The sequence below is a fragment of the Balaenoptera acutorostrata genome, chromosome X (genome assembly GCF_949987535.1).
Source record: "Balaenoptera acutorostrata chromosome X, mBalAcu1.1, whole genome shotgun sequence".
In the NCBI taxonomy this organism is placed as follows: domain Eukaryota; kingdom Metazoa; phylum Chordata; class Mammalia; order Artiodactyla; family Balaenopteridae; genus Balaenoptera; species Balaenoptera acutorostrata.
Genome location: NC_080085.1, coordinates 62,109,832 through 62,131,810, shown reverse-complemented (window position 1 = coordinate 62,131,810; position 21,979 = coordinate 62,109,832). Strand labels below are relative to the sequence as shown.

The 21,979-nt window shown below is 50.1% G+C and overlaps 2 protein-coding genes across 2 annotated transcripts; one reads left to right on the top strand and one right to left on the bottom strand.

Moving 5' to 3' along the window:
- Positions 1-3,540: 3,540 nt before the first annotated feature.
- On the bottom strand, positions 3,541-7,128 carry LOC114235767 (uncharacterized protein CXorf49 homolog). Its single transcript, XM_057537626.1, has 5 exons — positions 5,881-7,128; positions 5,080-5,236; positions 4,474-4,550; positions 4,162-4,207; positions 3,541-3,581 (listed from the first exon to the last, which is right to left on the bottom strand). Exons 1-5 carry the CDS (start codon positions 7,126-7,128, stop codon positions 3,541-3,543), a joined length of 1,569 nt encoding a protein of 522 aa, XP_057393609.1.
- Positions 7,129-18,052: 10,924 nt separating this feature from the next.
- LOC130706258 (uncharacterized protein CXorf49 homolog) lies at positions 18,053-21,632 on the top strand. The gene is made up of 5 exons (XM_057537647.1): positions 18,053-19,300; positions 19,933-20,089; positions 20,619-20,695; positions 20,963-21,008; positions 21,592-21,632. Exons 1-5 carry the CDS (start codon positions 18,053-18,055, stop codon positions 21,630-21,632), a joined length of 1,569 nt encoding a protein of 522 aa, XP_057393630.1.
- Positions 21,633-21,979: the final 347 nt, after the last annotated feature.

The following is a 21,979-nucleotide window of genomic DNA, read 5'->3' as shown; positions in this document are numbered from 1 at the left end:
GCTTATTTAACTGGTAAATACCCAGCCTTTATAATTGCTTCACCAGTATATTTTCCCCATCCTTTAATGTCTTATGTCCTGTTCTAGCCATTGTGGGTTTTTTTTTTTACTTCAAGAAGACCTTTTAACACTTCTTGTAAAGTTGGTTTAGTATTGATGAACTCTTTTAATTTTTGTTTGTCTGAGAAGCCTTTATCTCTCCTTCAATTCTGAATGATAACCTTGCTGGGTAAAATATCCTAGGTTGTAGGGTTTTCCCTCTCAGAACTTTAAATCTTATCGTGCCACTCCCTTCTGACCTGCAAAGTTTATGCAGAAAAATTAGCTGATAGGCTTATGGGAGTTTCCTTGTATGTGACTCTTGTTTTTCTCTTGCTACCTTTAGAATTCTCTCTTTAACTTTTGCCCTTATAATTATACATCTTGATGTGGCTGTGTATGGGTTCACTTTGTTTGGGACTCTGTGCTTCCTCTGTGTTTCTTTCTTCAGATTAGGGAATTTTTCAGCCATAATTTCATCAAATACATTTTCAACCCCTTTCTCTCTCTCTTCTCCTCTGGGGCCCCTATAATGCAAATGTGAGTATGCTTGATGTCTTCCCACAGGTCCCTTAAACTATTCTGTTTTATAAAAAAATTTTTTTGCTCTTATCATTGAGTGATTTCCATTATTCTACTTTCCAGATTGCTTATATGTCCTTCTCTGTCACCTAATCTGCTGTTAATTCCCTCTAGTGTATTTGTAATTTCAATTATTATATTCGGCTCTGACTGGTCCTTTTTATATTTTCTAGTTCTTTGTTAAAAATTCTCACTGTGTTCATCTATTCTTTTCCCCAGTTCAGTTAGCATTCATTTAACTACTGCTTTGACGTCTTAATCAGTTAAATTATATATCAGTTTCCTTAGGGTTTTTTTCAGCATTTTTTCTTGTCTTTGAAATATGTTCCCCTGTCTACTCATTTCTTAAAAACTTTCTCTGTCTCTATGAAATTAGGTGAGACAGTTATGTATCCCAGTCTTGAGGGTGTGTTCTTGTGTGGAACCATCCATGTTCAGTCTGCATGTGCCCAGTGGCTCTAGAAGGAGAGCTAGATATGAAGTGAGCATGGGCTGCATCTTCCCCTAGGGTGTGGTGGCAGTCACTGCCCGGGTGGGAAACAGGTCTGGAGTTGAAGGGGCTAGAGCCAGAACAATGTGTGAGCTTGGCCTTCTTCCATGCTCAATGGCCATCACTGCCCTTTCAGGTGTGGGGTTGGGTCCTGAGGGGCTAGAGTAAGAGCCCTGACGAAGTTGGGTTTCTCCCGGCTGTGATGGCAGTCTCCACATTGGCCTGGGATACAGCCGGGTCCTGAGGGCTTGGGGCAGTATTTCTGTGCTGGTTTCACTTTTTCCCCAGTGTTCACACTGTGGTTAGAGGCTGGAGGGAATGGGCTCTGAGCCAGAGGGGTTCAGGCCGGAGGGGTTGGTGCCACACCACTGAGCTGGTCCCACAACCTCCATACTGTGCATTGAGAAGGGAGTTCCTGTGATGGCGGTCTGCAGCCTTTAGTTAGTTTCACTCTCTCCAGAGTGTCTGCAGGGACACATGACCTGGAATGACTGTCTCTACTGGGCAGAGGCAGGTCCAAGGTCTGAGCTAGCTCTGTTTCCTCGAAGTGCACACACACTCATTGATAATGGACTCAGCTCAGTGGGGAGCAGTGCCAGAGCACGAGGGGCTAGAACATAAGCCTGGTACAGGCTGCGGGGGGCACTGGGTACATCCCAGGAATCCAGCCAGAAGCCTGGGCAGCAATCAAGCACCCCTTCTCCAGGGAGGGGTTTGAGTGGAAGGATTCAGTCCCACGAACATTCTTTTCTGACACTGAGGTCTGTGACTGTCCCATCCCACATGTGGTCTGTCCACCTGAGCTCATGCCATGAACTCTGGAAGCGAGTCAGGGTGAGAATATGGGGGAAGGGTGGACCCAAGTGCTCCCCATTGTCCAGGTACAGTCACTCCTTCCTTCCCATCCTCACTGCGCCCATCCCGCCCCTGTCCCGGGTAGCTCATGTTGGGTGGTCTCATATATGGGTCCCCTGATTCTAAGATGAGCTACTCTGAGGAGCCACCCTTCCCAATCTCATTCCATCCACACCCACAGTACTCATCAGACATCACAGGATCACAGAGTAGGATCGAGAGCCTCCTCCAGCGAATCCAACATTTTGAGCATCCCAACACCCTGTCGTGGGGTTGGGTGACTTCTGCATCATCCCCCTCCTATGTTTTGGGAATGTAACGACAACCCTTGAACAAAACAGATCCAACCCTTGATTTTGCTCATTCAATGCCTCACAGAACCGGGACCAGCCTCTACTCCCTTTACTCCCTGAATCACATCTTTCTCCCTCAAGGGAGATTATCCCTGATTACTTTTATTCACACACAGGGACGCACACTCACCAACCTGGAATGTCCTATCTACCATCATACCCCCTTTTGTGTAGTAAAACACCGGTCTTTCGGGAAGGCGGTCAGGCAGAACCACCCTCGCCTCACTCAAACACAAATCTGTCCCTCTGAGTCTCAGGCTGGTACAGCCCTGGGTCCTCGCTGAGGGAAGGAAGTGCTTCCCAACCTCCAGTGAGGGAGAAATCGAACGTGGAGTTCAGATTCAACCTCATGTGCCCTAAAGAGGCAGTCTGGGAGATTGAGCTGGGACACGGAAATATCATTTCCAGGAAAATCTGTGTCATGGGGCTGGTGGAAGAGTATTTGACGGGGACCATGCAAGAACACAGACCTACTAACCACACTTGCCATAGAACCTGACGGGCCAATTTCCACTCAAGGGTATAGAGACAACCAGGCTGGAGGAGGGTGGTCAGCTGGCTAGGGCAGGGAGGATGTGAAAGCTTCCAGATTGGAGCTCTGGAAGGGGGTCATGAGTTCCTGCTGATGGGGAGGGGGAATGGCAGAGATGAATGGGAACCGCCAGACCCCAAAGGAGGAGGGGGGTTTGGAGAGAACTAGAAGAGGGCCTTCGGGGGAAAGGGAGGACGTGCCAATGTGGCCAGGAAGAGCCCACACAGGACCCAGACCTGGGGCACTCCGCTGGCTTGACTGCAGGGATGGTAGCAGAGGCTGGCCCAGAGTCCCCACCACAGGATGCCAGAGATACTGTTCTGGAAAAGGCTCTGACGTGGAGCAGCGCCCTGCCCCGGCCCGCTACCCCTACCCCTACCCCTACCCCACCAGAGAGAAGGCAGAACACAGAATATGAGAGGCACTTTAATTGGAAAATGCTGTGAAACTGGGGTGGGGTGGGGGCAAAACAAGGGGGAGAGGAAGCCCCAGCTGAGGCAGAACAGGAGGGAACGAGCTTGGCCACAGCTCCCGGGCCCCAAAGGTACCAGCTGCTCCTCTTGCAGGAAGACGCTGGGCTCAACCTGTGAAACAGCGGAGTCAGGGAAAAGCCTCAAGCCAGGGCCAGCCCCCAGCCCTGCTCAACAGCCAGGACTGTGGGAAGGGGTACGGTGTGCGTAACACTCACTTCAAAGGGTCTGGAACTTGTCAGCCAGGTACTGCATGGCGGCTGCAACAGGGACAGGCATTAGCAGGCGCTCCAGACAGAGGGATATAGAAGCCCGTCCCCCTATCCCCGTGAGGAACCGCCTAGCCCTGCAACCTGAAACCCCCTCCAGACCCGATGCAAAGAGCTCTGGGCCTGACCACTCCCCACCACCCGAATTGAATGTGGAACCGGTTCCTAAAGGGAAACAAAGTGTGCCAGCAGCTCTCATGCTGTGGGCCGTGCCACAACCAGTCAGAACTCGTCACACAAACAAACAATCCAACAAGAACCTTAGAAGCCACACCAAGCAGCAGTTCAAGGGAAAAATCAACGAGGTGTCTCTAAAAGTCCTATCAGAAGGAGGTTCCCTAGGACTGGTCTGGTTGGCAAAGTGTGCATGCAGTCCAGACAGTACTTTGCTACTTGTACACATGTCCAGCTGGACATGAACAGCCGGCTCCAGGGCCAGGCCTGCTAGGTTCTCCTCCCCACAGGGATATTGGTCCCTGTGAGGCCGAATGCACCTGCAGTCCACCCCCACCCCAGGTGCCCACCCGGGTTCTGCACTAAGACACCGCTCTCCGTCCCTGGTTCCTCATACCAAGTTTCTCCTTAAGGTCGTCTATTTCTCTCTGTAGCACGAGACACTAGGCCAGCAGACACAGGAGGAAGAGAAATGATTAGTATACTCTGGCCTCCTCTCTCCTCCACCTTCTCCTCTCCCCCATGCCCTCCATCCCAGAGCCGGGTGGCTAGACTGGCAAGGGCTCCTCAGTGGAAAGGAGGTGGGTTCCCTCCGTGGGGTACGTCATGGGGGCAGGGGAGGGGGGCCCCACACATGTCAGTTGAACTTGGACCCAGATCCCACCCTCGAGTTTGGGCCTGCATTTCCAGGAGGCAGAGGAAGCATTACCAGAGGACAGCCCAGTGTTCCCAGGGTCTGCTGCTGTCTTTCTGGTCTTGGGGGATGGTCAAGTGGCTTCCGGTCACCTGAGAGGGAAAGGACACACAATCCAGCTTCCCAGGCTCCCAGTGAGGTGGAAAGGGCCAAGCGGGGTCTAACGTGAGGTGAGGCAGCACCACCCTCCGCTGGCAACAAGCCGCCCCTGCTCTGCCCAGCAGCCCGAACCTTTTCTCTGGGCCTGCCTCCCCTGTTCCCCAGGGGCAGCCATTTCGCCACTGTGGTCCCCCAAGACCGTGGCTCTGGATTCGACCCTCCCAGAGCTGCAGCCACAGCCACCACGTGGGAGAGCAATGTGGGCGAACAGGACTTAACAGAAAAGGCTGTTCCCCTGCAAGTCTACACCCGGAGGAGCTGTTTGGGGCACTGCCACCGATCACCCCGGCCGCACAAACCCCACACAGAGGATGATGTGGCTCAAGGCCAGCCCTGCCAGCACCCCGTCTCCTGTGGGAGAAGCTGCCTGGGAGCAAGGCTGTGCCCCCAGCAGAGACAGAGCCAGAGGTTTCTGTCCTCCACCCCTCTCCCCTCCCCTCATATCAAACCCACGACACTCACCTGAGGGGACAGGCCCCCTGGGCATGACTTCTCCTGGGTTCAGGGCCAAGGGCTCTGAGTTACCTGGATCTTGGGGGCCTCTGGTGTTGAGGTCGCCACTGCTGACTTTTCCACGATGCATGCGTGGAAAAGATGTGCCTGGCCTGTAAGCTGGCAGCTGAAACAAGAATTTCTCACCGATTTGGACTAAGGATGTGTGTGTGTGTGTATGTGTATGTGTGTGTGTGTGTGTGAGAGAGAGAGACAGAGAGAGACAGAGAGAGAGAGAGTTGTGTGATTCGGGGCCGGGGTGAGGCAGGGAATTGAAAGGCTGATCTCATTAGCACTTTCTACCTCAGTCAGCCTCAGGCCAGCAGGCAGAGCTGATCTAGGGACAACACTGGGGCACTGAGAAAGCCCAGGCCCCCTGCAAGGAAGGTCTGGGGAACAGCTAGGAAGTAGGATTCAGGAAGCTGGTGAGTCTAAATACTATGGCTTTTTGGGGAAATTTTTAAGGGATCCCCCGACACAATTCAGCTAACAGCCCTCCCTTCCATCCCAGCCCCAGTCTCGCAGAGGAGGCTGGAAACAGGCCAAGGGTGGAGAACCGGGCCCAGCACACCCGAAATGCTACCTTAATGTTTGTCCCTAGTAAAAGGAGCCCGATCTGGCATCCTAATGACCCAGTGACCGAGGGGCACCCAATGAAGACCCCTGAGGGATGGACAGAGGCAGCATGGGTGAAGACGTGTGTCCTGGGGGCGGTTGGAGCAGCGGGGGGGGGCGAAGAGTGGGGAGAGAGGAGGAGCATGGCCTACTCACTTGGCCCTTTGCGGCTGGATCTCTATTTGGGTCTTTATCTTCTCCCGCCACCGCCTCAGACTCCCTTGCCCGCCTGGCCACGGATTTCTTCCCATCACCGGTGTGCTTGGACTGTTCATTTCCCGAAAGGACCAAGGTATACCTCTTGGGTCTCCCAAGCAGCGAGATACCAGAGATTGGGGGCAAGGTGGCCGGTTCCAGGGGAGTTGCCGAGATTCGCTCTCCCCCGGAAGGGAAGGTTCTCCCCAGGGCAAGTTTGGAGGCTTCCCCGAGTGATTTCTTCTCCTGGACCCCCTTCTTCCTAGGAGTGACCCGCGGCAGGCCACCTGCAGCAGCAGCAGCAGCAGCTCCCGGGTAGCTGGGCCTGCTGCCCCCCTTCCCCCAGAGCACGCTCTGCATTTTCTTAGGGGAAGAGATGCCCTGCTCTCCCACGCCCTGTGTTTTCACAACCGAAGTTAATCCTCGCGGAGCCAAGGACAGGGAAGAGCCTGGCACGTGAAGGAAATTCTCCCTGTCTTGGAAAATCGACTGTCTGGGAGTGTCCCCGGGATCCTTGGGTCTGCTGGGCTCGGCCTGGCCTCCTCCTCTGGGGTAACTGCTCAACGTCATCAGCTCTGTCTCACTGAACTCATCTGAGGACTCGGGGTCGGACAGCAGCCAGGCCAGGCCTTTCTCGGGGAGCCGCTGGCGATCCGCAGCCACCTTCAACCTACGCTTAGGGCCTCTCTTAGGGTTCCCCCAGGCCCGGCCTGCTTCGGGCCCACCGAGGTGGAGAGGGCCGGCCGGAGCCGGCGGCGCTTCCCCACAGCTCTGGGCGGGCGCTCCTCGACCCCCGGGACCCGCCTCGAGGCCGGCCCACACGGCGGACACTTCGAAGGCAGCACAGCTCTCCGGGGACGGGTGTCTGCGGACGCCCAGCACGTCCCGGGCGGCCAGCTGCTGCAGGATGGCCGCCGCAGACTCCTCGGCCAGTTCCATGAGGTCCCTCGTGTCGTCAGCCGGGCAGCCAGGTCGGCCTTCGCGGCCCCACAGCACCGGCCCTCCCGCTTCCAGCATCTCCCGCTCCGACTGGAAGCCCTCGGGGTCCGGGAAGCCGCCCCCGCCCTCGCCGCTCCGCGGCTCCCCGGGCTTGGAGCCTGGGTCGGGACCCCGCGGGACTGCGGGGCCGGTCGGGCTGACGCCGGCCCGCTCCCCGCCCTCTGGGCCGAACACCGTTCCCCACACAGACAGCTTATCGGGGGAGCTCATGTCGCTACCCTGGTGGCGCCCGAACCGGGGCGACGGTTGATGGCCCGAGTCACGGTCGCGGTCGCGGTTACGGCGGTCGAGGCAGGCGGCGCTCAGAGGGCAGCGGCAGCCACCTCAGGCGTCGCACGAGCTCGCCTCAAACGAAACGACGCGAGGCTTTCAGCGCGCCTCCTACGCCCGCACCGCGGCCTCCTCATTGGTCCGGGCCGGGCCAACCAGCGGGCGCCTTGTTCGCCTGCCGGCTCGAGGCCTAACCAATGGGGTCGAGGGCCTCTGATTTGCCCCCAAGCCCGTGGGCGGTCCAGGCAGTGGGCTGGTGAAGGGGATGGTGGGAGTGCCTCCCTCTGTCGAGCCTCTCGGCCCGCCTCCTCCTGTCCCGCCTCCCCTTTCCGGTTAGAGTCACAGCTCTGAGCCTCCGTTTCCCATCTACACAGGGGGTCGGGGAGTGAGGGCGCCGGGCTCCAGGGGTGGTGAGGATGAAACGTCAAGATGGAGGCGCTGGACGCCTAGCACACGCCGAAAGCATTTGCGAGCCTCCCTTCCACCGCAAGCCTTAAGACCCAACAGGAGAATGGGCACAAGAGTCCCGCAGTCAGTGATCAGGGGTCAGCCAGAGAGCAAAGGGATCGTATTTTCCTTCTGTAAGGTCTCTGTCTCAACTGCTCCATCAAATGTGGCTCAGCAAACGTTATGGGCAGGTGGGTTTGGCGGACAGAGTGGGGTTGGCGGACAGACTGGGGTTGGCCTCGCTCCATCAGCCCTTCGCCCACTCTCAGGCAAATTCAAAGAAGAGGAAATCGCAGTGGCCAGTTACACCCCAAAAGATGCTCCCCACCGCTGATCCTGGAGATGTGAACTAAAACCACGAATCGGGTTTCACACACTAGGTTGACAACCTTCAAAGAACTTAACCATTCCGAGGGTGGGAGAGTTTAGGAGCAAAGCCCTGTGGCGGTGGTGCAAGAGATCCATTTGGGAGGTAATCTGGCAGAATCCATTGAAAGCAACTTAGTGCCAGCACGGACTCTGTGCCTGGCACTCTTCTAAGCGCTGGGCATAAATAGAAATGCATCCGCGTGACACACCTATAACTATAGTACCAACTATTACAGGCCTCTTACCGGTGAGGAAACAGGCACTGAGAGGTTCAGCCACTGGCCCAAGGTCATTCGGCTCGTGGAGATCAGCGGCAGCATTGAAACCAATCAATCTGCCTCCAGAGTCCTTGCTCTGAGCCCAAGATCTTAAAACTGGAAGGAAAAATAAAAGCTATTTCCTCTATGTTCTGGCAAGTCCGCTGCCTGGTACTTCTTCCGGAGACACGCTGGTACCTGTAGTGTACAAGAACACATGCACAAGGGTGTTGGTGATGGGAAAAACTGGGAACACTCCAAATTCCCGTCAGTAAGGAAATGGATGAATGCAACGTGGCTTAGCATCCAGTAGCATAAAGCGTGGCAGTCCAAAGGAATGCATCAGGCCATTCTCACAGCTTTCGAAAGCATCCTCCTGACTTCAAACTGCAAGTTGCAGAATGATGGCATCAGATCCACATTAGTCAATGTTTTTAAATCCCAAATGAATCCTATCTAATGTTTGATAACCTTTGGGTGTATGTTTCAAGGTCTGAAAGACAGTTTTCACTAGATGTTAAAATGGTGGAATAGCTCCTAACAGGACCCAATAGGTTTATGGAACAAATTTGTGGCCTTGGATCTCCCCAGATTGGTTAGGGAGGTGTACAGTTGGTTTCCTTTAGACTCAATGTCACCTACAGGTAGCCTTGAAAACATCTGCTGTCATTCTGCTTTCAATTTGGGCATGTTGGGTTCAATCAGTTTTCCAATGGTATGATTATTTGGCTGCAATATTTATTCCTTCACTTGGAATAGAAGATATCATTACTCATATAGAGGCTTTAGCAAAATTCACCCAGCAAGCCTTAAATGATAGTAACCAAGCCATTTGTTTGCTCAGTTCAGAAATTTCCATGATGAGAAAAGCAGTCCTACAGAATTGCATAGCCCTCAATATTCTAAAAGCTTCCCAAGGGGGAGCTTATGCTATAATACATAGTGAATGTTGTGTTTTTATACCTGATGAGTCTTCTAATGCAACCCCCCCCCATGGTGCATCTGAAAAATCAGATTTCCACTCTGAATGATCCTCTTCCCAGTTTAAGGGAAATGCTAGGAAAATGGTTTGGTTCAAGAGGATATTGGCTTAAATCTTTACTAATGATATTGTTCCTCCTATTGCCAACTTTGATTACAGTTTGTGTAACTTATAAAGTTTTAGTTTCTTGTCTTTTGCACTGTGTATCACCTGCTCCTACTAAGATAATGATATCTAAACAACTGGAAACTACTGATCACATCTATAGTTCTCTATAAAATAATGGACATGCACAATGCACATGCAAGGTAAAATTGGTGCAAGTCCTATTGGACAACTTGGAATTGACCGTTATTCCTTGCCAGACATCTTACTAGTACCACCCCCTAAAAGGAAAGAAAGAACCGGGCTATTAGGACCCAGCATCGAGGGACATGATGGACCCAAGGCAGGTAAAGAACCACTCTAGCATTTAGGTACCAAATACTTGATCACCTAATGCTTTCTATTGAAAGATTAATGATCAAAAGTGGAATTAATGAAATAAAATTATTTTCAGGCAGGGCAAGAAAAATTGTAAACATAAAATTCTCTCTCTGCCCATTTGAGCCACTAGCCCCTCCCCTTTAGTGTGATTTGTGTATCACATTATACATTAACTAGATCCCCTTAAAAGATACAGGAATGCCCACATGCCAAGAAAAAAAAAAGAAAGAAAGAAAGAAGGAAAGAAAAGAAATTTCCTTCTGGAACCAGCAAGGTAACTCCTTAAGAGATAACTTTCCTTTCTCAATCCTGTAATGGGTCATTAATACCCACTACTCGCCTTGTTGGACTATGTAAACTATTAATATGCTACTTTGTCTCAAAAACTTATATAACGGTTTTATCTCCAATGGGTGGAACAGTCCTCAGAGTTTTCTGAAGATTGTCTCCCATGTTACAGTCCTCAGGTTGGCTCAAATAAAAATTTCCATTTTTCTTAGATTGACTATTGATTAATCTTTTTGGACAACACAATGAAACCAAAAGATGGTTTTTTTTAAAAAGATAACAAATCACAAACCTTAGGCAGACTGACCAAGAAAAAAAAAAAGAGATTCCTAAGGAATCACTAAAATCAAGACTGAAAAGGGAGACATCACCATTGAGCCTATTGAATTTTAAAAATTATAAGAAAATAGTATGAAAAAATTTATACCAACAAATTAGACACATATATGCAATGAAAAAATTTGTAGAGAGACACAAACTTCAAAACAGACTCAATAATAGACAGTCAATTAAATTAATAATTAAAAATCTTCCCACAATGATGCTCCTGTCCAGATGGCATCACTGCTGAATGCTATCAAACATTTCAGATGGAAATAATAGCAACACTCCAGAAATTCTTCCAGAAAAAAGAAGAGGAATGAACACGTTCAAATTAGCTCTAGCAGGCCAATATTACTGTAGTGTGAGCCTCTGACAGTTTTTTTTTTAATTGTAATGCAAGTGCCTGACATTAAGCTTCTGATTGCTGAGGCACCACTTCAAAGACAGCTATATCAAAAAGAACAAATTGCCAGCTACACGACTAGGTAAAGAGCCAGGCCACCACACCCCTGAAGTTTCCTTTGTTTTGGAGATCTCTGATTGACTTAGATAACTGACCCTTTGGCTGCTTGTTTTTCCCTTCTTGTGCTTTAATTCCCATTCTGTTTTAAATTCATCAATAAAGAGTGAATCTGAGAAACCCTAGGCCCCTCACTCTTGACCCCGATTAAAACATAACCCCAGGTCCCAGCTGTCTTTCTCCACCCACAACCTTTCTGTGTGGTCCAAGGCATGCCATGTACCCTCCAGGACTTGTGAGTAATAAACTTCGTCCTTTCAAAGGTTCCTGAAGGTTATTGCTGAGGTGCTTCTTGCAATTATAATAAGAACCACAAGGGCTAGTTCAACCACAACATTGGTTCTGAAAGGGGAAATATCTGTGGGGGCTCGCCTCGGAGTCCAGGTGAGTGCCTCCAGGTATTTCTAGCTGACAGTATCACTATCGATTGGCTGAGACCAGCACAATTACCCTGATGCCCAAAACACACAAAGACATCCAAAATAAAGAAAATTGCATACCAATCTTTCTCATGAATACAGATGAAATAACCCTCAAGAAAATATTAACAAACTGAATTCAGAAACATATAAAAAGGATTATATACCATAACCAAGTGGAATTTATTCTAGAAATACAAGGTTGGTTTAACATCTAAAAATCAATTTATGTAATACACTATTTTAAAAGAAGAAAGCACTGAAACATTATCATATTAACTGACACAGAAAGAGCATGTGACAAAATTCGACCACCTTTCATGATAAAAACAATAAAAAACTAGGAATAGAAAGAAATTTCTTCAGCATGATAAAGGATATCTATGAAAAACCTACAGCTAACATCATATTTAGTAGTGAAAGACTGCATACTTCTCCCCTAAAGTCAGCAACAAAGACATGCTCACTACTTTTATTCATGATTGCACTGGAAGTTTGAGCCAGTTCAAACAGGGAAGAAGAAGAACTAAAAGTCATCCAGATAGGAAATAAAAAAGGAAAATTTTTAATTCTCAGATGACATGATTTCATATGCAGAAAATCCTAAGGAATCCACAAAAATGGATCTAATGGTAGAACTAATAAAGAAGTTCAACAGATCACAGAATACAAGATTAATACATAAAACAAATTTTATTGCTATATACATGTAGCAAATAATCCAAAAATGAAACTAAGGAACACTTAATTCTAGTTACAATAGCATCAAAAAGAATAAAATGCTTAGGCATATATTTAACAAACCAAATGTAATACTTATGCACTGAGAAACACAAATTGATGTTTGTTGAGAGAAATTAAAGATGATCTAAATAAATGGAAAGGCATTGCATGTTCATGGTTGTAAGACTCAATATTTATATGGTAATTCTCCCCAAATTGATATATAGATTCAATTCAATCTCTATCGAAATTTCAGCAGGCTTTCTTTGTAAAAATTCACAGGCTGATCCAAAAATTCGTATGGAAATGAAAAACAAAACAAAACAAAACAAAACAGAATATCCAAAACTACTTTGAAAAAGAACAAACCTGGAAGACTTCCACTTTCTGATTTCAAAACTTACTATAAAAATACAGATAATCAAGTTAGTGTAGTACTGACATAGAGATAGATCATTGGAACAGAATTGAGAGTTCAGAATTAACGAACTCTCCTTATATTTATGGTCAATGATTTTCAATTCAATGGGAAAAGGATAGTCTTTTCAACACGTGGTGCTGGTACAACTGGATATCATGCAAAAATACAAACTTAGAACCTTACTTCACAGCACACACAAAACTTAATGCAAAATGGATCAGAGACTTAAAAGTAAAACCTACAACTATAAATCTGTTAAAAGAAACCCGAGGAGAAAAATCTTTGTAAACATGAGTTAGGCAATGATTTCTTAGGTACAACACCAAAAGCATGATCCATAAAAGAAAAACTTGATAAATTGGACTTCATCAAAATTTAAAACATTTATGCTTCAGAAGGCACTATTCAGAAAATGAAAAGACAAGGTACAGACTGGGAGAAAATATTTGAAAGTCACAGATCTAACAAAGAACTTGTATCCAGATTAAAGAATAAGAATAATAAATAAATAAGAAAATGACCCCATTAAAAAATTGGGTAAAAGATTTGTATAGACATTTCACCAAAGAAGGTATAGAGATGGTTAATGAGCATATGAAAGGATGTTCAGAACCACTAGTCAGTAGGGAAATATAAATCAAAACCATAATGAGATACCATGTTGCAAAAACAATAGGATGGCTATAATCCAAAACACAGATAATAACAAATATTTGGATCTGGAGAAATTTGAATCCTCATACACTTCTGGTGATAATGTAAAATAGTTGAATCTCTTTGGAAAATATTCTGGTATTTTCTTAAAAAGTTAAACATAGAGTTACCATATGATCCAGAATGTCCATTCCTAGGGATCTACCTAAGAGAACTGAAAACATATGTTCACACAAAAACTCATGAACTCAAAATGTATAGGAATATTCTTAACAGCATTTAGTTTGGGAATATTATCCATAATATTCCCAAACTAAACATAACCCAAATGCCCATAAACTGATGAATGTATAAATAAAATGTGGTAGAGCCATACCATGGAATATTATTTGGCAATAAAAATAACTGAAGTACTGATACACGCTACAGCATGGGTGAACCCCAAAAACATTATATTAAGTGAAAGAAGCCAGACAAAAAGTACTATATATTGTGTGATTCCATTTATACAAAATTTCCTAAATAGGCAAACCATAGAGACAGAAAGTAGTTTATTACTTGCCTATAGGGCTGGGGGTGGGTTGTGGGGTTGGGGGTGATGGCTAAGGGATACAGGGCATCTTCTTGGGCTAACAAAAATATCCTAAAATTGATTGTGATAGATGCACAACTGTGAATATATGAAAAGCCATTGAATAAGGCATTTTATTTTTTAATTTATTTTTATTGCAAAAATACATAATATGAAACCTACCTTATTAACAAATTTTTTAGTGTACAGTGTTGTTAACTATATGAACATTGTTGTAATCCGACCTCCGGAATTCTTCATCTTGCATGACTGCAAATCTATACTCATTGAACAACAACTCCCCTTTTCCCCCTCCCCCAAGCCCTTGGCAACCAGGATTCTACTTTCTGCTTCTAAGAGTTTGACTACTTTAGATACCCCATGTAAGTGGAAAAATGCAGTATTTGTCTTTTGTGAGTGGCTTACTTCACTTAGTATAATATCTGCAAAGTTCATCCATACTACAGCATATAGCAAGATTTCCTTCTTTTTAAAGGCTGAGTAATATTCTGTTATATGTATACATTATATATACTACCTTTTATCCATTCACCTGTTGATAGATATTTAGGTTGATTTCATCTCTTGGCTATTGTGAATAATGGTGCAATGAACATAGGAGTGCAATAATCTATGCAAGATCCTGATTTCAATTATTTTGTAATGTAAATGTAAGTATACAGAAGTGGGAATGCTGGATCATATGGGAGTTCTATTTTTATTTTTTTAGGAACTTCCATACTGTTTTCCATGGTGGGTGCACCATTTTACACTCTCACCAGCAATGCACAAGGGATTCATTTTCTTCACTTCCTTGCCAACACTTGCTATTTTAAGTTTGTTTGTTTTTTAATACTGGCCATCTTAACAGTTGTGAGGTGATAAATCATTGTGGTTTTGAATTGCATTTCCCTGATGACTAGTGATGTTGAGCATTTTTCATATACCTGTAGGCCATTTCTGTGTCTTCTTTGGAGAAATATCTAATCAATTCCTTTGCCCATTTTTAAATTGTGTTATTTGGGTTTTGTCTGTTTCTTTGTTTTTGAAAGCATAAGCCACAGACTGGGAAACAGTATTTGCAAAGCACACATGATAAAGAACTTGTATCCGAAAGAGATAAAGAACATTCGATATTCAGTAATGAGAAATCAAACAACACAATAAATAATGAGCAAAAAAAAAAAAATAGAACTGTCATTGTGCTTACTGGATGGCCAGTAAGCTATTGAGAAGATGTTTCACCTCATTAGTCATTAGGGAAATAACTAAAGCCACAATGAAATACCACAACATAGCTATAAGCATGGCTGAAATAAAAACAAAATACAGACAATACCAAGTGCTAGAGAGACTGAGGAACAGATAGAACTCTCCTGCATTGTTGGTGAGAAGGCAAAAAATGGTATAGATGCTCTGGAAACAGTTAAAAATACACTAACGATTCAATCCAGCAAGTTAACTCCTAGATGTTTACCCAAGAGAAATGAAAACTTACATGCGCAAAAGATGTGTATGCAAATGTTCATAGCAGTTTTCTTAGATGCTTGGGTGACTGCACACTGGCACTGGACACAGACATGTCTAGGACTACTGGCCACAGGTTCTGAGCTGACATTGATCCCGGAAGCCCAAAGTGTCATGATGGGGCCCTGTTAGAGTGGGGCTTATGAGGTTCTGGCAGTAAAAGGAGTTGGGGATAGATATCAGGCCACGGTGAGCTGACTGGGTCCCTGGACCAACATAGTGGTCATTTCTCCAGTCCCCAAGCTGATAATTCTAAGTGATACACTTGGCAGTTGGAGCAATGACCTGCACATTGGGTCATTAATCTGTGGAGTAAGAGCTATCACCTTGGCAAGGCCAAGAGGAACCTCTGACACTGACTCCCACTCCAGGCCAAGAGAGTAAGTCAAAACCAGTATTGGATCCTGGTGAGCGTAGGGAGGTAAAGCAGAGATTAGTGACATCATTGGAGACGTATGGGATGCAGGGGAAGAGCAGGTAGGAGAGCCACAGGGACGAAGAGAGTGGAGAAGGTGAGAAGAAGTTCTGGGAGTCTCTCTATGGGGGAGGGAGGAAGGGAATGGAAATGGTGAGAGGGAAGACGGAGGCTTCCACTGGATCCACTGGTAATGTTTCATAGGATGCTGGTGGATGCAGGAGATTTTGCTGTATCCTTCCTTATCCATTTTAACATATTTGAAATACCACACCATGACTTAAAAAGTCACTGGGAGAAGTGGAAGGGGGCGGTATCCACAAACAGGCAGGCACCATCGGGGGCAGGCTCGAGGAGGAGGATTGCAGATTTACAGTGCACCCAATCTCCCCTGCTCTGTAACTTCTCCAGCATGGCCAGCTTCTCAGATGCAGACCCAGAAGACTGGGCCTTTGAGTTCCACAGACAAGAGGGGTTCAGACACCCCAGGACTCTCCAGGAGGTCAGCCAGAGCAGGAGGCAGGAGAGAGAGGTGACTGAAGACAGAGGAGTATGAACGGGAAAGAGCAGAAGGAAGGTATGGGAGGAATGGAGGGGTGTCAGAGTAGGAGTTGGGTGGCAGATAAGGGAAATTCTAACACCCATGGGCCATATAGAAACCAAGAGAGGGACCACTCCCCAGACAACAGTACTGCTCAGCTCAGGGAAGCTGAGAACTGACAGTTCCAAGAAAAATTGAGAGACACCTGGCTATCCACACACACCGCCATCACAACTGGTAGCCTTGGTTGTGCGTCCTTCAAAACTTTAAAACATATGTGTACATATACTTAAATGAATTCTCTATATTACATAGGATTGACTGGTGTGTGTGTGTGCCCACGCACACAAGTGCTTTAATTTACAAATGTGAATCCAAAGCCATCGTTCTGCAACTTGCAGTTTGAAGTCAGGTGGATGCTTTCGAAAGCTGTGAGAATGGCCTGATGCATTCCTCTGGACTGCCACGCTTTATGCTACTGGATGCTAAGCCACGTTGCATTCATCTATTTCCTTACTGACGGGAATTTGGAGTGTTCCCAGTTTTTCCCATCACCAACACCCTTGTGCATGTGTTCTTGTACACTACAGGTACCAGCGTGTCTCCGGAAGAAGTACCAGGCAGCGGACTTGCCGGAACATAGAGGAAATAGCTTTTATTTTTCCTTCCAGTTTTAAGATCTTGGGCTCAAAGCAAGGACTCTGGCGGCAGATTGATTGGTTTCAATGCTGCCGCTGATCCCCACGAGCCGAATGACCTTGGGCCAGTGGCTGAACCTCTCAGTGCCTGTTTCCTCACCGGTAAGAGGCCTGTAATAGTTGGTACTATAGTTATAGGTGTGTCACGTGGATGCATTACTATTTATGCCCAGCGCTTAGAAGAGTGCCAGGCACAGAGTCCGTGCTGGCACTAAGTTGCTTTCAATGGATTCTGCCAGATTACCTCCCAAATGGATCTCTTGCACCACCGCCACAGGGCTTTGCTCCTGACCTCTCCCACCCTCGGAATGGTTAAGCTCTTTGAAGGTTGTCAACCTAGTGTGTGAAACCCGATTCGTGGTTTTAGTTCACATCTCCAGGATCAGCGGTGGGGAGCATCTTTTGGGGTGTAACTAACTGGCCACTGCGATTTCCTCTTCTTTGAATTTGCCTCAGATCGGGCGAAGGGCTGATGGAGCGAGGCCAACTCCAGTCTGTCCGCCAACCCCAGTCTGTGCGCCAAACCCGCCTGCCAATAACGTTTGCTGAGCCACATTTGATGGAGCAGTTGAGACAGAGACCTTACAGAACGAAAATACGATCCCTTTGCTCTCTGGCTGACCCCTGATCACTGACTGTGGGACTCCTGTGCCCATTCTCCTGTTGGGTCGTAAGGCTTGCGGTGGAAGGGAGGCTCGCAAATGCTTTCGGCGCGTGCAAGGCGTCAGCCGCCTCAATCTTGACGTTTCATCCTCACCACCCCTGGAGCCCGGCACCCTCACTCCCCGACCCCCTGTGTAGATGGGAAACGGAGGCTCAGAGCTGTGACTCTAACCGGAAAGGGGAGGCGGGACAGGAGGAGGCGGGCCGAGAGGCTCGACAGAGGGAGGCACTCCCACCATCCCCTTCGCCAGCCCACTGCCCGGACCGCCCACAGGCTTGGGGGCAAACCAGAGGCCCTGGACCCCATTGGTTAGGCCTCGAGGGGGGGGGGCGAAAAAGGCGCCCGCTGGTTGGCGGGGCCCGGACCAATGAGGAGGCCGCGGCGCGGGCGTAGGAGGCGCGCTGAAAGCCTCGCGTCGTTTCGTTTGAGGCGAGCTCGTGCAGCGCCTGAGGTGGCTGCCGCTGCCCTCTGATCGCCGCCCGCCTCGCCCGCCGTGACCGCGACCGCGACTCGGGCCATCGACAGTCGCCCCGGTTCCGGCGCCGCCAGGGTAGCGACATGAGCTCCCACGATAAGCTGTCTGTGTGGGTAACGGTTTTCGGCCCAGAGGGCGGGGAGCGGGCCAGCGTCGGCCCAGGCGGCCCCGCAGTCCCGCGGGGTCCCGACCCAGGCCCCGAGCCCGGGGAGCCACGGAGCGGCGAGGGCGGGGGCGGCTTCCCGGACCCCGAGGGCTTCCAGTCGGAGCGGGAGATGCTGGAAGCGGGAGGGCCGGTGCTGTGGGGCAGCGAAGGCCGACCTGACTCCCCGGCTGACGTCACGAGGGACCTCATGGAACTGGCCGAGGAGTCTGCGGCGGGCATCCTGCGGCAGCTGGCCGACTGGGACGTGCTGGACGTCCACAGACACCCGTCCCCGGAGAGCTGCGAAGCCTTCGAAGTGTCCGCCGTGTGGGCCGGCCTCGAGGCGGGTCCCGGGGGTCGAGGAGCGCCCGCCCAGAGCTGTGGGGAAGCGCCGCCGGCTCCGGCCGGCCCTCTCCACCTCGGTGGGCCTGAAGTGGGCCGGGCCTGGGGGAACCCTAAGAGAGGCCCTAAGCGTAGGTTAAACGTGGCTGCGGATCGCCAGCGGCTCCCCGAGGAAGAACTGGCCTGGCTGCTGTCCGACCCCGAGTCCTCAGATGAGCTCAGTGAGACACAGCTGATGACGGTGAGCACTTACCCCAGGGGAGGAGGCCAGGCCGAGCCCAGCAGACCCAAGGATCCCAGGGACACTCCCAGACACTCGACTTTCCAAGTCAGAGAGAATTTCCTTCACGTGCCAGGCTCTTCCCTGTCCTTGGCTGCGCGAGGACTCACTTCGGTTGTGGAAACGCAGGGCGTGGGAGAGCAGGGCATCTCTTCCCCTAAGAAAATGCAGAGCGTGCTCTGGGGGAAGGGGGGCAGCAGGCCCAGCTACCCGGGAGCTGCTGCTGCTGCTGCTGCAGGTGGCCTGCCGCGGGTCACTCCTAGGAAGAAGGGGGTACAGGAGAAGAAATCACTCGGGGAAGCCTCCAAACTTGCCCTGGGGAGAACCTTCCCTTCCGGGGGAGAGCGAATCTCGGCAACTCCCCTGGAACCGGCCACCTTGCCCCCAATCTCTGGTATCTCGCTGCTTGGGAGATCCAAGAGGTATGGCTTGGTCCTTTCGGGAACCGAACATTCCAAGCACACCGGCGCTGGGAAGAAATCCGTGGCCAGGCGGGCAAGGGAGTCTGAGGCGGTGTCGGGAGAAGATAAGGACCCAAATAGAGACCCAGCCGCAAAGGGCCAAGTGAGTAGGCCATGCTCCTCCTCTCTCCCCACTCTTCCCCCCCTCCCCGTTCCAACCACCCCCAGGACACACGTCTTCACCCATGCTGCCTCTGTCCATCCCTCAGGGGTCGTCATTGGGTGCCCCTCGGTCACTGGGTCATTAGGATGCCAGATCAGGCTCCTTTTACTAGGGACAAACATTAAGGTAGCACTTCGGGTGTGCTGGGCCCGGTTCTCCACCCTTGGCCTGTTTCCAGCCTCCTCTGCGAGACTGGGGCTGGGATGGAAGGGAGGGCTGTTAGCTGAATTGTGTCGGGGGATCCCTTAAAAATTTCCCCAAAAAGCCATAGTATTTAGACTCACCAGCTTCCTGAATCCTACTTCCTAGCTGTTCCCCAGACCTTCCTTGCAGGGGGCCTGGGCTTTCTCAGTGCCCCAGTGTTGTCCCTAGATCAGCTCTGCCTGCTGGCCTGAGGCTGACTGAGGGAGAAAGTGCTAATGAGATCAGCCTTTCAATTCCCTTCCCAATTCCCTGCCTCACCCCGGCCCCTAATTACACAACTCTCTCTCTCTCTCTGTCTCTCTCTGTGTCTCTCTCTCACACACACACACACATCCTTAGTCCAAATCGGTGAGAAATTCTTGTTTCAGCTGCCAGCTTACAGGCCAGGCACATCTTTTCCACGCATGCATCGTGGAAAAGTCAGCAGTGGCGACCTCAACACCAGAGGCCCCCAAGATCCAGGTAACTCAGAGCCCTTGGCCCTGAACCAGGGAGAAGTCATGCCCAGGGTGCCTGTCCCCTCAGGTGAGTGTCGTGGGTTTGATATGAGGGGAGGGGAGAGGGGTTGAGGGCAGAAACCTCTGGCTCTGTCTCTGCTGGGGGCACAGCCTTGCTCCCAGGCAGCTTCTCCCACAGGAGACGGGGTGCTGGCAGGGCTGGCCTTGAGCCACATCATCCTCGGTTTGGGGTTTGTGCGGCCGGGGTGATCGGTGGCAGTGCCCCAAACAGCTCCTCCGGGTGTAGACTTGCAGGGGAACAGCCTTTTCTGTTAAGTCCTGTTTGCCCACATTGCTCTCCCACGTGCTGGCTGTGGCTGCAGCTCTGGGAGGGTCGAATCCAGAGCCACGGTCTTGGGGGACCACAGTGGCGAAATGGCTGCCCCTGGGGAACAGGGGAGGCAGGCCCAGGGAGAAGGTTCGGGCTGCTGGGCAGAGCAGGGGCGGCTTGTTGCCAGCGGAGGGTGGTGCTGCCTCACCTCACGTTAGACCCCGCTTGGCCCTTTCCACCTCACTGGGAGCCTGGGAAGCTGGATTGTGTGTCCTTTCCCTCTCAGGTGACCGGAAGCCACTTGACCATCCCCCAAGACCAGAAAGACAGCAGCAGACCCTGGGAACACCGGGCTGTCCTCTGGTAATGCTTCCTCTGCCTCCTGGAAATGCAGGCCCAAACTCGAGGGTGGGATCTGGGTCCAAGTTCAACTGACATGTGTGGGGCCCCCCCTCCCCTGCCCCCATGACGTACCCCACGGAGGGAGCCCACCTCCTTTCCACTGAGGAGCCCTTGCCAGTCTAGCCACCCGGCTCTGGGATGGAGGAACTGGGGGAGAGGAGAAGGTGGAGGAGAGAGGAGGCCAGAGTATACTAATCATTTCTCTTCCTCCTGTGTCTGCTGGCCTAGTGTCTCGTGCTACAGAGAGAAATAGACGACCTTAAGGAGAAACTTGGTATGAGGAACTGGGGACGGAGAGCGGTGTCTTAGTGCAGAACCCGGGTGGGCACCTGGGGTGGGGGTGGACTGCAGGTGCATTTGGCCTCGCAGGGACCAACATCCCTGTGGGGAGGAGAACCTAGCAGGCCTGGCCCTGGAGCCGGCTGTGCATGTTCAGCTGGGCTGTGTACAAGTAGCAAAGTACTGTCTGGACTGCATGCACACTTTGCCAACCAGACCAATGCTAGGGAACCACCTTCTGGTAGGACTTTTAGAGACGCCTCGTTGATTTTTCCCTTGAACTGCTGCTTGGTGTGCCTTCTAAGGTTCTTGTTGGATCGTTTGTTTGTTTGTGTGACGACTTCTGACTGGTTGTGGCACGGCCCACAGCATGAGAGCTGCTGGCACACTTTGTTTCCCTTTAGGAACCGGTTCCACATTCAATTCGGGTGGTGGGGAGTGGTCAGTCCCAGAGCTCTTTGCATCGGGTCTGGAGGGGGTTTCAGGTTGCAGGGCTAGGCGGTTCCTCACGGGGATAGGGGGACGGGCTTCTATATCCCTCTGTCTGGAGCGCCTGCTAATGCCTGTCCCTGTTGCAGCCGCCATGCAGTACCTGGCTGACAAGTTCCAGACCCTTTGAAGTGAGTGTTACGCACACCGTACCCCTTCCCACAGTCCTGGCTGTTGAGCAGGGCTGGGGGCTGGCCCTGGCTTGAGGCTCTTCCCTGACTCCGCTGTTTCACAGGTTGAGCCCAGCGTCTTCCTGCAAGAGGAGCAGCTGGTACCTTTGGGGCCCGGGAGCTGTGGCCAAGCTCGTTCCCTCCTGTTCTGCCTCAGCTGGGGCTTCCTCTCCCCCTTGTTTTGCCCCCGCCCCACCCCAGTTTCACAGCATTTTCCAATTAAAGTGCCTCTCATATTCTGTGTTCTGCCTTTTCTCTGGAGGGGTAGGGGTAGGGGTAGGGGTAGGGGGCCGGGGCAGGGCGCTGC

Coding starts and splice junctions, on each gene's coding strand:
- LOC114235767 (XM_057537626.1), bottom strand. CDS start 7,128: ATGAGCTCCCCCGATAAGCTGTCTGTGTGGGGAACGGTGTTCGGCCCA. Junction 5,237..5,880: donor ATCCAGCCGCAAAGGGCCAA/GTGAGTAGGCCA, acceptor TTCTTGTTTCAG/CTGCCAGCTTACAGGCCAGG. Junction 4,551..5,079: donor CAGGGGGCCTGTCCCCTCAG/GTGAGTGTCGTG, acceptor TTTCCCTCTCAG/GTGACCGGAAGCCACTTGAC.
- LOC130706258 (XM_057537647.1), top strand. CDS start 18,053: ATGAGCTCCCACGATAAGCTGTCTGTGTGGGTAACGGTTTTCGGCCCA. Junction 19,301..19,932: donor ACCCAGCCGCAAAGGGCCAA/GTGAGTAGGCCA, acceptor TTCTTGTTTCAG/CTGCCAGCTTACAGGCCAGG. Junction 20,090..20,618: donor CAGGGTGCCTGTCCCCTCAG/GTGAGTGTCGTG, acceptor TTTCCCTCTCAG/GTGACCGGAAGCCACTTGAC.